Source organism: Myotis brandtii, unplaced genomic scaffold (genome assembly GCF_000412655.1).
Source record: "Myotis brandtii unplaced genomic scaffold, ASM41265v1 scaffold953, whole genome shotgun sequence".
Taxonomy (NCBI): Eukaryota; Metazoa; Chordata; class Mammalia; order Chiroptera; family Vespertilionidae; genus Myotis; species Myotis brandtii.
In genome coordinates this window covers 2,747,674-2,764,031 of record NW_005371933.1, presented here as the reverse complement: position 1 = coordinate 2,764,031, position 16,358 = coordinate 2,747,674, and the positions used below count along the sequence as shown (strand labels likewise).

General features: G+C 47.9%; 1 protein-coding gene across 1 annotated transcript in view; it reads right to left on the bottom strand.

The window, feature by feature from the left end:
• Positions 1–16,358, bottom strand: part of ALK (anaplastic lymphoma receptor tyrosine kinase) — a gene marked incomplete at its 3' end in the record, with an annotated part of 551,341 nt that overhangs the window by 49,839 nt on the left and 485,144 nt on the right. The window contains exon 6 of the mRNA XM_005886069.2: positions 4,982–5,113. Coding sequence (XP_005886131.1) covers positions 4,982–5,113 — 132 coding nt within the window. The remainder of the gene's footprint in view (positions 1–4,981; positions 5,114–16,358) is intronic.

Below are 16,358 nucleotides of genomic sequence, written 5' to 3'. Positions count from 1 at the left end.
AGCCCCTTTCTTTCCATGAGGTAGGCAAAATCGGTCACTGGACAATTTATGTGATAACTAAGACCTCGAAGAGTGGGTGGGGAGGCGATGAGAGGGTGTCCACTACTGCAAGCACATGGGGCTGTGTGTTCAGCAAAAAGCCACTCCTAAGGAAGCTGGTGGGCGTGGGCATCAGAGCAGAGGCCCTTGGTGGGTTAGGCCGGGTTTGGGAAATTGCCACTAAGGCCAATTGCTGAGCACAACGTTGGCACACAGGTTTGGTCTAATGTCAACTCCTCCTCTGATCATCCCCTCCTCTCTTCCACCCCAGGCACCCGAGCAGGGCTTGGCACACTGTAGGATCGCCATACTTAGCTGCTGATGAAATGGGAGTGAGTTCAGTCCTCTACACCCTGTCACTCAAAATGTGGTCCAGGGACCAGCCGCACCCGCATCACCTGTGAAAGTGTGAGAAGTGTGGACTCTCAGGTCCCCCACACCAACCCCATACCCAGAATTGGAATCTGTATTTTTAACATTCCTAACGTCTGAGCAGCACTGCTCTACCCCACCCGCTCCTTGGGCTGCAGCCAGATATTTCATTGGCCGGATGGCAAGTCGGGCTGTGTGTGGGTCAATCAATCCCACAACATTGGCAATTATGACACCTGATTCCACTCTAAGAGAGACAGATTTGTGGAGTCACAGAGATGTGACCTCAGCAACAGCTGCAGGAAACTGCCAAGTACAAACTCCAGGCCAAATGACACCACTTCTTTTCCTTCCTGTGTGACAACTCGGTTAACATTTTTGATAAATATGTGTTATACATTTTCTTGAAAATATAGAGTCATGGGGGAAAATGTTAGAAGAAATACATCAAAATATTATGGTTATCTCTGAACGCCTGAGAGGGAGGATTATGGGTGATAGTAATTTTCTTCTGTGTACTTCTCTAGATTTTTCAAATATTTTACAACCAACATGTTTTATTTTACAATAAAGAAACATAAAAAAACCTGTTTTGCCTGACAGGAAAAGTATCCCCACTAAATAGATGAGATTATTAAGTACATGGAGGGGAAGTGAGCTGCTTGCAAATACCTGGTGAGTCAATGACCCATCCAGGGGATGAAGCGAGAACACCTTATCCTTTTCTGGGGAGGCACATGCCATGAGGGCCACTGCTCGACACCCAGGGGCCCTTGAAGACTCTCTTCGATGGGTGATAGTGTCCTGGATGTCTCACTTGAATCAGTAACATTTAATTGGAATGAGGGAAGAAGGATGGGTTTGGAGGACCAGGTGTGGATGCACAGGTTGGTGATTAGATGGAGAAGGGCAAGGGCAATGCTGCCACCTCCATTTCAGGTCCCTACTTAACTCAGGCAGAGATATTGCTTGGGGTTGAGTCTGAGAATTGAGTGAAACCCCAGTAGGTGTGGGGAATTCCTTCTGGGGAGAGAGTGGAGTGAGGCTGAATTGATGGGATACAGTCTACTTTTCCCTTCAAATTCCAACCATGGCCAAGCTTGGTTGACTACCCTGGACCAAGATTGGCGACCCTTGTGGGGGTTCCTTAGAAGATTTGGACATCCCCAACAGGTGAGCTCCTGCTCAGAGAAAATATTCTAATAGGTTCCAGACTACCTGGGAAGGACCAGGTGAGGTCAAGAGCATTGGACATCAACACATACCACATCAGTGGGCATCATGTTCCAACTCACATTACAGATGAGGAAATTGAGGCCCAGAGGTGGGGATGAGTGATCTTACCCCCACCTCACTCCCTAACCTTTTCCTGGTTCTTTCTTCCTGAGTGGAAATATAGCTAGGGTTGTGCTCGGCAGAACCAGCTGCTAGAAACTCACAGAAAAAGAGTCTGGCTTGTAGTGGTTCAGAGTGTGGGCTTTGAAGTCAGACTGAGTCTGAATCACTGCTCAGCCACTGGCTAACAGTTTGACCATGGACTTCAGGTTCCTCATCTCTAAGATGGGTGTAATGGCATCACATAGGATTGCTGTCAGGGTGAAATAAGTTAATACATGCAAAGTTTTGGAGCAGCTCCCAGTACATAGTAAATGCTCAATAAATGTTAGCCAATATTATTACTACTGTTGCTATCTTCACGGGGATGGTTTCCAGAATCAACACCAGTCAATGTGATAGGGAAGACAGCAAATATCCCACAGAGAATGGGGCACACAAACAAGGAGAAGGATATTGGCTAGTAGTACTGTAAAGATCAGAGTGGCAAAAAGATCGAAATAACTCTCCTTCTGAATTGAACTTCTCTTCCTAGCAACCGATTTCTGGAGCAAAGACCTTGGTGGGGGTACTCTCCAGTGTGGAGCTGTCATTCCGACAGCTGGTCAGAGCAGCTGCTCAAGTGTGGCTGAAAAGGCCACAGGGCCCCAGGTGCCTGCCCTCGGCCCGCAGCTAGGCTGCCCTCCAGCTTGGAGTTGGTCCTGGAAACTTGTTAATGGCAAGTCCCTGAATGGTGGGAAAATGCCCTGAGCTCGCAGTAATGGCCAGATCCCGCAGGCTCAATGTTCTAATCATGGCTCTGTTCCTGACGTGCTGTGTGACCCGAACAAATCAATTACCTTCTCTGTGGTTTCATTTTCCCAATTGTAAATCAGGGCATGCCCTGCCTGACCTGTGTCCCTGCTGGGAAGTGGTCATCAAGAAACTTAAAAAAAAAAAAGGCAAAAGCCAAATCACACAGCTCAGAGGCACTGCTGGAAATACTGCAGAGACCAATAACTAGAGACACACAGAGGCCTCAACCTGGGCAGCTTGGTGGCTAGGTTCATTCGGGCCACATGCAGAGTGAAAGTCTGCGAGACAGGCCAGGAGCCAGACAGTGTGGGCAGACAAGGCGCCTACCTGCAACTCCTTACTGAGTTGATCTGAACAACCACAATTCCGCCATTATTGGAAAACTTCCCTCAAAAGTTTTGCATAAAAGGTAGTTTTTAAGTTGAAAAATGGATTTCTTTATTGCTTCATTTATAAGAGAATAAACAAAACCATTTTTTCCCCCAAGGGAAAGTCTGTCCTCCAGATGACCTGGGAAACACTTAACTTTTTAAAGCTATTTTGCAGGCCAGTGTCACGGGGCTGGTATCTAGGAGGTGAGCATTGGCTGCTGTGTCTGGGCCCCACAGCACCCAGGCATGCACCTGCTGCCTGCTTCTCCAGCCTGTTCTGTTGTTTCCCCTCCTGCCCCATGTTGGAGTTTCAGCATTGAGGGCAGGTGCTGTGTTTTCATCTCTGCTCCAGGACCTAACATATTTTCTAGCTCGTATTATATGTGTACTGTGTTTTCGGTTTCCCTGGGGAAAATGTAAAAACCTCTAGTGTTTACTCCTAGCCAAATAGCTACTGAGGACACTGTATTGAAGTGGAGTGAGCACTGGGCTGGGAGTCTAATGCTGCTACTAACTACCAATGAGACCTCAGCAACTTGTTTTCCTCTATGGAGCCCAAGTTTTCCAACTCATTTATTCATTTTAATGAACAAAGTGTCAGTTGTGCCAGGAATCACTTGAAATATTGGTACAGGGAAGAGTACCAAACCCCATCTGCCCACAGAGAGGGAGAGAAACATGGAAACCACCCTCATGAAATGTAATGGATATGCACCCACTAAAATGGCTAAAACAGAAAGGCAGATAATAATAAAAGTTGGCAAGGATGTGGAGACATTAGAACTGTTATACATTACTGGTGGGAATGTAAGATGGTGCAGCACTTTGAAAACAGCTTGGCAGTTCCTCGAACTGTTAAATATAGAGTTATCATATGACCCAGCAATTCTATTCCTAGGCATATACCCAAGAGAAATAAAAACATCTGTCTACACAAAAACCTGTACATAAATGTCCACAGCAACATTATTCATAATAGCCCCAAAGTGGAAGCAACCCAAGTGCCCGTCAACTGAAGAAAGGCTAAACAAAATGTGGTTATCTGAACAATGAAATATTATTTGGCAATAAAGATACACAAAAGACTGATACACACTGAAACATGGGTTACCCTTGGAAACATTATGCTAAGTGAAGAAATTAATCACAAAAGACCACATATTGTATGGTTCTATTTGCATGAAGTGCCCAGAACAGGCAAATCTAGAGAAACAGAAGGTAGATTATGGTTGCTTATGGTTAGTGGAGGGGGCACAGTTGGAGGAAAGTAGGGAAAGATTTCTAGGGGTTTCTTTGTGGAGTGATAAAAAATGTTCTAAAACTAGTAGTGATGGTTGCACAACTGTGACTATGCTAAAAAGCACTGGCTTGCATACTTCAAGAGAGCGGGTTGTATGGTATATGAACTATATCTAAAAAAAAGGCTGTTAAAAAAGAATGGACGCTATGGTGGGTGGAAGATACACCGAGTTGGGACAGGAGGTCCAGAGAAAGAAGAACCAACTGTCCTGTGGGGGTGGTCAGAGGAGGTTTCCCAGAAGAACCAACTCCTGAGGGGTGTCTTGAAGGAGCAGATGGGACTTGAGAAGGGACAGGGCATTCTGGGCAAGGGATACCACACACAAAGCCACGGAGGTTTGAGGGAGCTGAGAAGCAGTCTGATATGGCCGGACCTGGGGTACACGGGAGCCTGGGAGGATGAGAGAGGTGGTGGGTGATGAAAGATGAGGATTGAAAAGTGAGGGAAGTCCGGGCTTCCAAAGTCATGTTACAGAGCTGGGCATTCGTCCGAACATGCCCTCTGTGCACGAGGATATTGAGGGCATAACTTATAAGATCTTGTTTGGTTCTTAACTTTCATGCTGTTTCTGGACCACATTGTTATCACTCCACAGATCTTAGCTCTGTCTCTTGAAGACTGTGTAGCTTTTTAAAGTTGCCACTGAGACGAGACGCAAATGGCACTGGACATAGGAAGGCTGTCCACGTTGGAATGCATGGGGTGATGGGGCAGGAGAGGGAGGTGAGCGTGGCTGGGGTGAGGTGGGTAGGGCAGCTCATCTACTCACTGCAGAGCTGGTCCTCGTCTTCTCCCTGGGCGCAGTCCCGGTGGAAGTCGCAGGCCTGGCCAAGCTGGAGGACTGTCCCATTCCAGCAAGTGAAGGAACTCTGCAAGGCCATCTTGGAGCCCGGGGATGTCCCTGGAGAGCACACAGAGACACAGGCCTGGTCAGTGTGGGTGGCTTGGCTGCTCAGATCCCAGTGGCCTGAGACACCGGCGTCTCAATCTGGCCACACCCAGGGGCAGCCCCAGGAGGCTGAGAGGAAGTCAAAGCCCTAACAGCCCACAACCCCCTGGGGATCTCATTTCCTAGTGATGGGGAGTAGAGTGGCCGAGGTTTGTCTACGTCCCCTCAACAGTCTGGGGTCCTCAAACCCATGGCTTTAGTGTGCCAGGTGGACGGCCTGCAGGTGGGGCCTCAGCTGCATACAGATAGCTCTACCTTTAAGGTCGTATTTGGGGTATCAAGGGGACTATCTGGTCCAGTGTATGTCCCCCAAGTTCTTGACCCTGGATGCCACCACTGGAGTGATTTTAGAATCGTGCAGTACTCTTGGCTGTGGAACACGAGGAGCACCACTGTGAGGACCAGCCCTGGACCGGCCTCTCCATGACCGGTTGTGTGAGGCTGACCTTGTCCCTTCTCTGGCCCCCTGTCTCTCCATTTACAAAAGGAGGGGTTTGGACCATATTTCTAAGGTCTGTTCCAGTTCTGAAATTCTAGATAAATCCTATTATCCAGTGGAGGATGGGAGAGGACGCAGTTTATAATGAAATTGTTAGCAGTTATTTGTTTCTGTATCAAGAACAAAGTGTTATGATAATTAATTAACCTGTGACCCAGAGAGCCAGGCTCCAGGGAAGAGAAGGCTGGACTGGCTGAGCATGCCCTACCGAATGGGCACTTTGCCTGGGACCACCTAGCAAGGGCTGGTGCTTCTGATGGCACCTCCTATTGCCCAGCGTGTGGGATGCAGGAGCCTCTGGCCCATGTGGAGATGAGCAGGAAGGGCCCACCCCATGCCTGGCTGCCCTACACTCCGTCCTCTTTTCTAGCTCCATCCCTGTGGCAGCCGGTGCCTCAGCAGTCTCGCCACCCCCATCCCATCCACCTCAGTGCTCAGCTGGGTGGTGGAGAGAATGACCCAGGCCTTGAGGGGGGGGGGGTCCTACAGCTTCTCTGAGCATCATCTCGGGTGGGCTCCTCCAACCCTGGCTATGAAATTAGACTGGTCTTTACTAGATTTTATTTTAAGAAAATCTCCCAGCTGATTGTGATGTGGGACTCTCCAGTTAGATGACTTTTAATACCTAAAATTCCATGATTTTCTGGTTCGGTGGACAGTTCCCAGTAGCATGGGCACTATCACCAAGTCCAGCCTGTTGACTTCTGGGATGCTTTTGTGTGCCTCAGCACATCGGCTTTGCAGAGAAGCTAGGCAGTCTTAACAGTGCCCGTATCCTTAGTGGGAAACTGAGTCAGAGAGCGGAAGTAACTTGCCTAAGGTTGTGAAGCTGGTCCATGGGATTCAGGCCCCATGTGTCAGACAGCAAAGCTGTTCTCTCCATCTCACGGGAGGGGAGCACTGGAGGTGGCCTTGGCCCCTCTTTCCCAACCTAGTCTAGCTGAGGCTCAACTTGTAAGCTGATGGCAGGTGGCCACTCGGCCCTGTCAGATGGGTCTCCAGCCTGGCTGGGCATTCTTGGTAACTCCTGGTTGTGGGAAACCAGGCCCTGCTTCCTTCAGGGAATCACATCCAAGTTTTTTGTTTTTGTTTTTTAAATTGATTTCAGAGAGGAAGGGAGAAGGAGATAGAGATGGAAACATCAATGATGAGAGAGTCATCAGTCGGCTGCCTACTGCACACCCCCTACTGGGAATCGAGCCTGCAACCCAGGCATGTGCCCTGACTGGACTGAACCAAGATCTCCTGGTTCATGGATCGATGCTTAACCATTGGGCTGGGTACATCCAAGTTTTTAAACCTGCTTTTCAAGGTCCTTTGTGATCTGGGCCCAAATTCCTTTCCTGTCTCATCTGTCTGTCTCTCCCCATGAACCCTGTGCTCCGGACTCAGCACCGATTCCATGCACCCTGGCTCTAGGACCAGCTCTAGTGTCTGCTTCCATCTTCTCAGCAGGCTGTCTGAACCCCTCCCCACCCCCAGCCCTAGCCAATGCCTGGCCCCTAAGAGGGCTCACAGACAGCCTGCACATTAGGTTACCTATCTGTGAATGGCTGCATAATGGACCCACCCAGAGACCCACATCCTAATCCCCCAAACTGGCAAATATGTTACTTTATGTGGTAAAGGGACTTTACTAATGTGTTTAAGTGAAGGACCTTTACCTAGAGGAGATTCTTCTGGATTACTGAGGTGTAATTACAAGGTTCTTACGGAGAGCAGCAAGAATGTGATGTGGGACTCTCCAGTTAGATGACTTTTAATACCTAAAATTCCATGATTTTCTGGTTCGGTGGACAGTTCCCAGTAGCATGGGCACTATCACCAAGTCCAGCCTGTTGACTTCTGGGATGCTTTTGTGTGCCTCAGCACATCGGCTTTGCAGAGAAGCTAGGCAGTCTTAACAGTGCCCGTATCCTTAGTGGGAAACTGAGTCAGAGAGCGGAAGTAACTTGCCTAAGGTTGTGAAGCTGGTCCATGGGATTCAGGCCCCATGTGTCAGACAGCAAAGCTGTTCTCTCCATCTCACGGGAGGGGAGCACTGGAGGTGGCCTTGGCCCCTCTTTCCCAACCTAGTCTAGCTGAGGCTCAACTTGTAAGCTGATGGCAGGTGGCCACTCGGCCCTGTCAGATGGGTCTCCAGCCTGGCTGGGCATTCTTGGTAACTCCCGAATGTGGGAAACCAGGCCCTGCTTCCCTCAGGGAATCACATCCAAGTTTTTTTTTTTTTAAAATTGATTTCAGAGAGGAAGGGAGAGGGAGATAGAGATGGAAACATCAATGATAAGAGGGAGTCATCAATCGGCTGCCTACTGCACACCTGCACACCCCCTACTAGGGATCGAGCCTGCAACCCAGGCATGTGCCCTGACTGGACTGAACCAAGATCTCCTGGTTCATGGATCGATGCTTAACCATTGGGCTGGGTACATCCAAGTTTTTAAACCTGCTTTTCAAGGTCCTTTGTGATCTGGGCCCAAATTCCTTTCCTGTCTCATCTGTCTGTCTCTCCCCATGAACCCTGTGCTCCGGACTCAGCACCGATTCCATGCACCCTGGCTCTAGGACCAGCTCTAGTGTCTGCTTCCATCTTCTCAGCAGGCTGTCTGAACCCCTCCCCACCCCCAGCCCTAGCCAATGCCTGGCCCCTAAGAGGGCTCACAGACAGCCTGCACATTAGGTTACCTATCTGTGAATGGCTGCATAATGGACCCACCCAGAGACCCACATCCTAATCCCCCAAACTGGCAAATATGTTACTTTATGTGGTAAAGGGACTTTACTAATGTGTTTAAGTGAAGGACCTTTACCTAGAGGAGATTCTTCTGGATTACTGAGGTGTAATTACAAGGTTCTTACGGAGAGCAGCAAGAAAGCAGGTAAGAAGTAGGAGATGCCATGAGAGTAGCAGGAGTTTGGAGTTATGAGCCAGGAGAGGCAGGCAGCCCCCAGAAGCCGGAAAAGGCAAGGGCCGGGTTCTCCGTGGTCCCTCCAGCGGGAGCCTGCTCTGCTCTCATGACTTACCCAGAGAAAATGACTTCAGACTCTGCCCTCAGGAACTCTAAGGGAATAAATGTGTGTTGTTTGAAGCCACCAAACTTGTGGTAGTTTGTTACAGCAGCCACAGGAAACGAATGCACCATGTAACCCAGACTCCAGCTGCAATGGAAGAGAGTCCTCGGAGACCCCGAGCTCTGAAGCCCAGCACAGCCTTAGATCAACTTCTCAGTTCCTTAACTGCTCTGTGACTAGATCACTGTGGTTCCCTGGACTGGTCACCTCTGCCCCCTTCTTCCTCACACAGAAGGAAAAATGTCACCCCTATCTGTCCCCGTGCCTCAAGATAGCCTAAGTCAATGGTTTCTCCAAATTCCTCCAAATTCCAAGAGCAGGGACATGCACAACCTGTCAGTCATGTCCCCTTGGAGGCTGGGAGGTAAAATGTGTGTAGGAGCTGGGGTCCCCCTGCAGAGATGGGGCTTTGCTGGGAGGGGCTGTGGCCTTTGTCGCAGATCACAAGGACACCTGGCATCATATATAATGTCCCTGATACCTGCCCATATCTGTGAATGGCTGCATAATGGACCCACCCAGAGACCCACATCCTAACTCCCCAAACCGGCAAATATGTTACTTTATGGGGTAAAGGGACTTTACTAATGTGGTTAAGCGAAGGACCTTTACATAGAGGAGATTCTTCTGGATTACTGAGGTGTAATTACAAGGTTCTTACGGAGAGCAGCAAGAAAGACAGTTAATAAGTAGGAGATGCCATGAGGGCAGCAGGAGTTTGGAGTCAGGAGCCAGGAGATGCAGGCAGCCCCCAGAAGCCGAAAAAGGCAAGGGCTGGGTTCTCCGTGGACCCTTCAGCGGGAGCCTGCTCTGCTCTCACGACTTAGCCAGAGAAAATGACTTCAGACTCTGCCCGCAGGAACTCTAAGGGAATAAATGTGTGTTGTTTGAAGCCACCAAGCTTGTGGTAGTTTGTTACAGCAGCCACAGGAAACGAATGCACCATGTAACCCAGACTCCAGCTGCAATGGAAGAGAGTCCTCGGAGACCCCGAGCTCTGAAGCCCAGCACAGCCTTAGATCAACTTCTCAGTTCCTTAACTGCTCTGTGACTAGATCACTGTGGTTCCCTGGACTGGTCACCTCTACCCTCTTCTTCCTCACACAGAAGGAAAAATGTCACCCCTATCTGTCCCTGTGCCTCAAGATAGCCTAAGTCAATGGTTTCTCCAAATTCCTCCAAATTCCAAGAGCAGGGACATACACAACCTGTCAGTCATGTCCCCTTGGAGGCTGGGAGGTAAAATGTGTCTAGGAGCTGGGGTCCCCCTGCAGAGGTGGGGCTTTGCTGGGAGGGGCTGTGGCCTTTGTCGCAGATCACAGCAAGGACACCTGGCATCATATATAATGTCCCTGCTACCTGCCTGGCACAGCGCCAGCACTTCACCTGCCTGCTCACTAAACTTCACAATCTCCAGGACAGGGCCACTCTGTTCTTTCCACTTCACAGAGGGAAGTTGCCAATTGAGGGCCAGGGGCAGTGGCGGGCAGGTGGCCTCCAGCTGGGGGCTGCTGTGAGGGCCGCACTGGTGTGTCCACCCCAACTGATGGGCCCTGCCTGCCCAGTGACACTGCCTGTCCTCTATGCCCTTGTTTCAGGGTAAAGGCATTTAGGATAATAAGAACCCTTCTTCACATTTGCTTGGTGATTTTCAGTTTTCAAAGTATTTTTTTCTAGTGTCTTACGTTGGATCATTATATACAGCGAGGACCTTCTTACTCTTGTTCCCAGCCCTAATGAAGAAAATATAAGCAAAATAAAAACCCCTGTGAAGTCTTCCTCAACCTAGGGAACACGTGTAAGCTTGTTGTGTTTCATTCACACCTTATGATTAGGCCTGTTTCTCATTATGCGTTTTCACACACCAATGACTTGTCATTCCCTCATTCTAAAAACATATGCCTATTGTCCACAGTGTGAAGCCAGGGTAAAAATAAACAAAAGCAGTGCCCAGAATCTCACCACCCAGAGGCCATCATTTCTAACATCTCGGAAGTGTTTTGGCCTGTTCGTTAAAAGTGTATACAGTTGTGCCATATGTATATATGCCTTAAAATAATTAAATAAGGCCACAAGCTTTGCCAATGATTTAAAAATTCTCCAGAAGAATACCTTTTAATGGCTACAATACTTTGGGATACGCACCATCATTTATTTCAACAGTATTCAATATTTGGATTGTTAGACTGTTTATCATAACTCTTTGAAGACTCTCTTTGACCATAAACCTTTGCTTGCATTTCAGATTATTTTCATAGGATAGATTCCCAGAAATGGAATTACTGAATTAAAGGGTGTAAACATTTTCAAGGCCCTTCATATATACTGCCAAACTATTTTCTAGAAGTTAATCCAATTTACACTCTCCCAGCTGCGTTCACACATGCCCGCCCGTCTCACTACATCCTGGCCAACCCTGAATAGATCAAGATTTTTATTTTTAACTAAAGGAATTCCCCTGCTGTTTTATTTGGTATTTCTTTGGTAGTTAGTGGGGCTGAATATTTTTTTCACATGTTGCTAGCTTTATTTTACTTTTACGTTGCCCACTTCCATCTGCTGATTTATCTATTAGGTCCTCCATGTTTTCATATAGAATTGTATGAGATTATGAATAAGGATGTGAAAATATTTATTATATGCTTGACAATTTCTCCCAGGATTTTGTATGTTTTTGTTCTGTTTATAATGTATCATGATATACAGCAGTTTTAAGTTGTACCTAATTCAAACCTATCCATATTCTCCTGGGTGATTTCTTCTTTTTTCTTTTCTGCTTAGTTTGTTCCATGTGGGACTGGTTATGTGTGGGTCACCCTTCCCAGTCTCTGGTTGCCCTCTCATTTAGGAGCATCTTCACCAGCATCTCATCTTTCAGTAATAGGGACCCAGACCTCATCTACGACACTTTTGTAGATTCTCCCATCCTCCCCTCCATGAACCCTCCTTTCACTTGGACTTCTACCACTTATCACTTCTTGCATTTAACATGGCGGGCATTCTGCCTCATGTTATAAGCAGTTGTTTGTATGCTGTCTTCCTCACCAAACTGTAAGTGACTGGGAAGGAGATATTGAGTCTTATCCGGATGAGTCTAAAACAGTACTTTGTATAGCGATCTCTCCACCCCAATACTTGGGAATTGAACTGAACCTATGCATTATATGTGGAAAGTCTTATACCTGTTTTATGGTTAAGAATACAAAGGCTTAGCGTGGTTACACGGTTTGCTGAGGGATTGGTGAAAATCCACATTTTTGACAGATTGTTCTCTATCCTTTGTATTGTGTCTGTCTGTGGGGTCCCCCCCCTCCCACACCCAGGTGATAGGTGTCCTCAGGAGCAATGATTGTGAGTACAGAAGGGCAGGAAGTTGGCATCCCTGCCCTTCACCCCAAACCTTGACAAAGGAGAGATCTGGTGGTGGGAGGGTAGTGCTGCTCTCACTCTCTGGATGCCCCAGAGTTAATCCCCAAACCTCTCTTTTCTCAGTTAAAGCACAGCCACAGCCCAGAGAAGCCGTCCCCTTCAGGCCTGCTTCTACCAATGCCTCTCCATCTCCTCCCCTTGGCTGGAGACGTCTCGGCTCGCTGGCATCGCAGCCGCCATACCACAGAGAATTTTATGCTTGTGAGGGATTCAACTAGATGTATGCCTGGTACTCTGATCTCTACTGCCAGCCAAACTCAAAACTAATGAGGCGCAACAAAAAACAACTGCTCTGTCTTCTCAAGTTCTTTTTTTATGGGGCCCATAAATTCCAAGGAAGGAAGTACCCTTGGTGAACGATTTTAATCAAGGGCCTGAGTTTCTTAAATGGCATCTTCTCTGTGGTGGTGAAGTGACTCCTCTGGCTTATGGAGGATGGTAACCTGAGGCCCTGAGTGGTCACAGCCAGCCTTGGGCAGTGGATCTTCTTGCTGGCACTTCCTGATGCTTTCCACCTAAGGGCGCCAGTGAATCCTGGTAACCATTGGAACGCCAAGTACCCTAATCACAGAATGCTTAGGGAGATCTGAGATCAAGCTGCTCTGGGGTAAGTTGGTGCTTGGGGATCTTTTGTTAGTAAGGATCGTCTAGGTGGGAATTTATTTATCTTTGAAATAGCAGTTCTTCCCAGAATAATGATGTAAGTCACTGGGGGCCGTAAATTCTCATCATTCCTTACCTCTGTAGAGCATTTTAATAGCTTATGATGTGCTCTCATAATCCTTCCTTGTTTGAACCTCATAAAAAACTGGCAGGACAGTTATTATTCCCATTTGATTAATCAGAAGATTGGGGATTCAAGAAGCTAAATAACATACAGAGAAATACTTTTTAAACTATAAGGCACTAAGACATGCCTGTGGTCTCGAAGCAAGTAAACCTCAGGGGAAGGCCCAGAGCCTGGTCAGATGATCCCAGGTGGAGTTCCTCTCCCAGACTCGGATTAGATCACCTTTGGGACCTGCACCCTGACTGCCCAGGGGAGTCACTAGGAAGTTAGAATTCCTGTTGATCTTCAGGCCCCACTGGACCAATGAAATCAGTAGGAGGAGAGGCCCTTGGCATTGGTAGCTTTAAAAGCTACCTGAGTGATTTCCAGGGCATTGGGTTGAGAACCTCTTCCTCAGAGGCTGGAAGATCTGCCCTAGAGCACCTAGGAGTCTTGGGTGTATCCTTTACCTCCATGCGTCTTCACTGCCCTTGATACAGTGAGGGTGGGACCTCAGGTCCAACCTTTAAGACCACCATCCGTTTGCAACATCTTGATTCTGGAGTTCTGGGCCCTGGTTGTTGGTGGCTATATGTTTATAAGGTTGATTTGATATAATTAGTGCCATCTTTATTAATGCTGGCCCTTTAATGACTCTCCCCTGAAGCCTTCTTCCCTCCCATGCTTTACTAAGCCACTCACCCAGCAAGTTTCCCTTGGATGCCTCATGTTAGCTTTTCCTGTCTCAGTCATCTGTTATTTGCATCCTGGAACCTGTCACCTGGAACAGCATGCCACATTTGTTTGCCTATTTATCTAGTCTCCAGTGCAGGAGAAATTAGTTCATATTTGCATCTGAGGTAAGTGTGGCCCAGGTCAGGTCACATGAATCACTGTTCCATACCATGAGTGACCTACTGGGTTCTCTGGCTGAGAATGATTCCTTTTCCCTCATTGTGCATTCAAAGCAGAAACCCAACACACTCTCCTCCTTCCATCATGTCTTGGAGATTTGGTGCTAAAAAATCTACGTAACTCTTCTTACTCAAATTTCTTTTTTAAATGAATGTCAAATTTTAGGTCACTTAATTAATTTTTAATTAAGGTGATTTATGTGGCATTAAAAAAGGCACATTTGTATCAGCTTTTGGGCTATCTCCCACCTGCTTGCTGATGCCTAACCAATGACACTCACTGAGGGGGAAAATTGAATGCTGCTTCGGCGAGAAGGGGTCTTACTCTTAAATGAAAGACAAGGGGATGTGGTGTGTGGGAGGAGTCTGCCTACTAGAGAATGGGGAGGTCAGGAGTGGGGCTGGGCCAGGTTCCCACCGTAGAAACTTACTGTTTTCCAGGATGAGGAGAATCAGGTACTTCAGGGTAAACAAGCCCAGAGACATGAAAATGGATGGTGACATGATCAGGTTGCAGTCAAATAGCAGGCACAGGCTAACAGCTGTTACTACTGTGCTGACGTTAATGGAAGGCCTGCGAACTGTGTAAATTAAGCCTGGCAGAGACCAATCCTGCTGAGGGCTCTGGGACTCATAAATTGGAGTGTGGACAGCCTCATTAAAGAACTGGCATCCTGGGTTCCTACTCAAAATGAAAATCGGTGAGGAGAAGGCCTAGCTATGGAGGGCTAACGATAGGCTGGGTAGGAAAGCACTGTGCTGGGAACCAAGAGAGCTGGTTGGAGGCCTAGTTCTGTGACAAGGCTCTGGGCCACAAGCCAGTCACTCCTATTCTGGGCCTCACTTTCCTTGTTTGTGGACCCTCAAAAGCCAGCCGTTCACATTCACCATGGGCTTAGTCTTTTGCCTTGGTGGGGTGTCCAAAGACCCTCTGCAACTAAGCCATACAGGAACTTGTTAATCATACTTTCTGGCCCCCTGTAGACCTACAGAGTCAGAATGGCTGGGGCGGGACCCTGGAACCAGCATGCCCCACAGCGCCCTGGCTGACAATAGGGTGCACCAAAGCCTGAGAACCTCTAATATAGAGAAGTAAGTGGATCCTCAATTCCTTCTTCCCTTACAAGAATCCCAAGCCTTCTGGCCCCCCGCCCCTCCCCATCACCGGGACAGTTCCCTCCTGGGACCAGGGTTATCAGAGTTCCTTTCACACCTAGATTCCATTTCTGTTATTCTTCCAGCGGTGCACGCTATCACTTTGTTCAGTTTGCAGTGATGAGCCCCCTCAGGTATAGAGAAAACAATACTCAGTTCCAGTCCCGTCTTCTACCAGCTAGCGGTTCAAGGGATTCTTCTCTTTTGTAAAGCAGGGATGCTATCTAATTTTTAGGATTCTGGTGAGGAAAAAATGAAACTGTATACATAAACAATATGTGAGATGCTTACGAGCTAATTTCATAGAGTATCCCAAGGGGTTTGGGAGAATTGACCATGGAGGGTTGGTGAAAGGGATCAATAAAGGGGCTAAACAGGCCAGATCTTGGACAGACAGCACCTTTGGGAATCCCTCGCATCCCATAATATAGGTGAGCACCTACCGGGCTAGACCCTATCAGCAAAACAATGATAGAAACAAACCCAACAACAATTTGCTACACAACACTAGCTATGAAAAATAATAGTTGCAATGATGCGTTTTCAAGATTATTTGTCTCTGGAGTCACCTGACCACCAGTTAGCTCTCTGAGCCCAGCTCCTCTTAGGTCCCAGTCCTGCCATAAACCTTTTCCGGTTTCCATGGCATTCTATCCAAATGGGGCTTGGTGCCCTGGCACGGCCTGCTTTCCCATCTTTGCTGTGCTACTTTGCATCTTTAGCTAAACTCTGTGACTTGCTTTTCTTGAACATGCGGCCATCGCCACAGCCTTTGTGTAACCCAGTTACTTTGTCTAAAATCATCTTCTCCATCTGCACAATTCCTCGTAACTCAGATGCTTGCTCCCCAATGGCTTGTTCTCCTTCCTCCAAGAAAGGCATGTGACTGGCTCCCTGGGGTGCTCTGGTAATCACTGCAGGCCTCTAACTGTGCTCTCACCTCACCCTATTGCATGATATGTCTGCATTGCTAGCTTCTCCCACGAAATTCTAAATTCTTTGAGGCAGGTGGTCCATCTTACTTAGTTTCTCTCCTGGAGAGTGTCTGGCGCATGGCGGGCACTAATGAATGCATGGCGAGGGAGTGCAAAATAGATCACCAAGTTCACGTAGAAGAATGGGGTGAGGTGGAATTTCCTGGCATTTTGGAAGTTGCTAATTCCTCTAGCTTATACCACAGAAATTCCACCCACCTTCCGCTCCCCACCATCCCACCGAATCTTTGAATATTGAACAAGAGAGAGTCAGCTCTGCAAAAAGGCTGCGGAGAAGTGGGAGCAACACCAGATCTAGAAACACAGCAAAGACTAGTGTAGCTCAAGAGGGTCACAGAGGGTCATGAGGGCAGGGAAAGGTGGT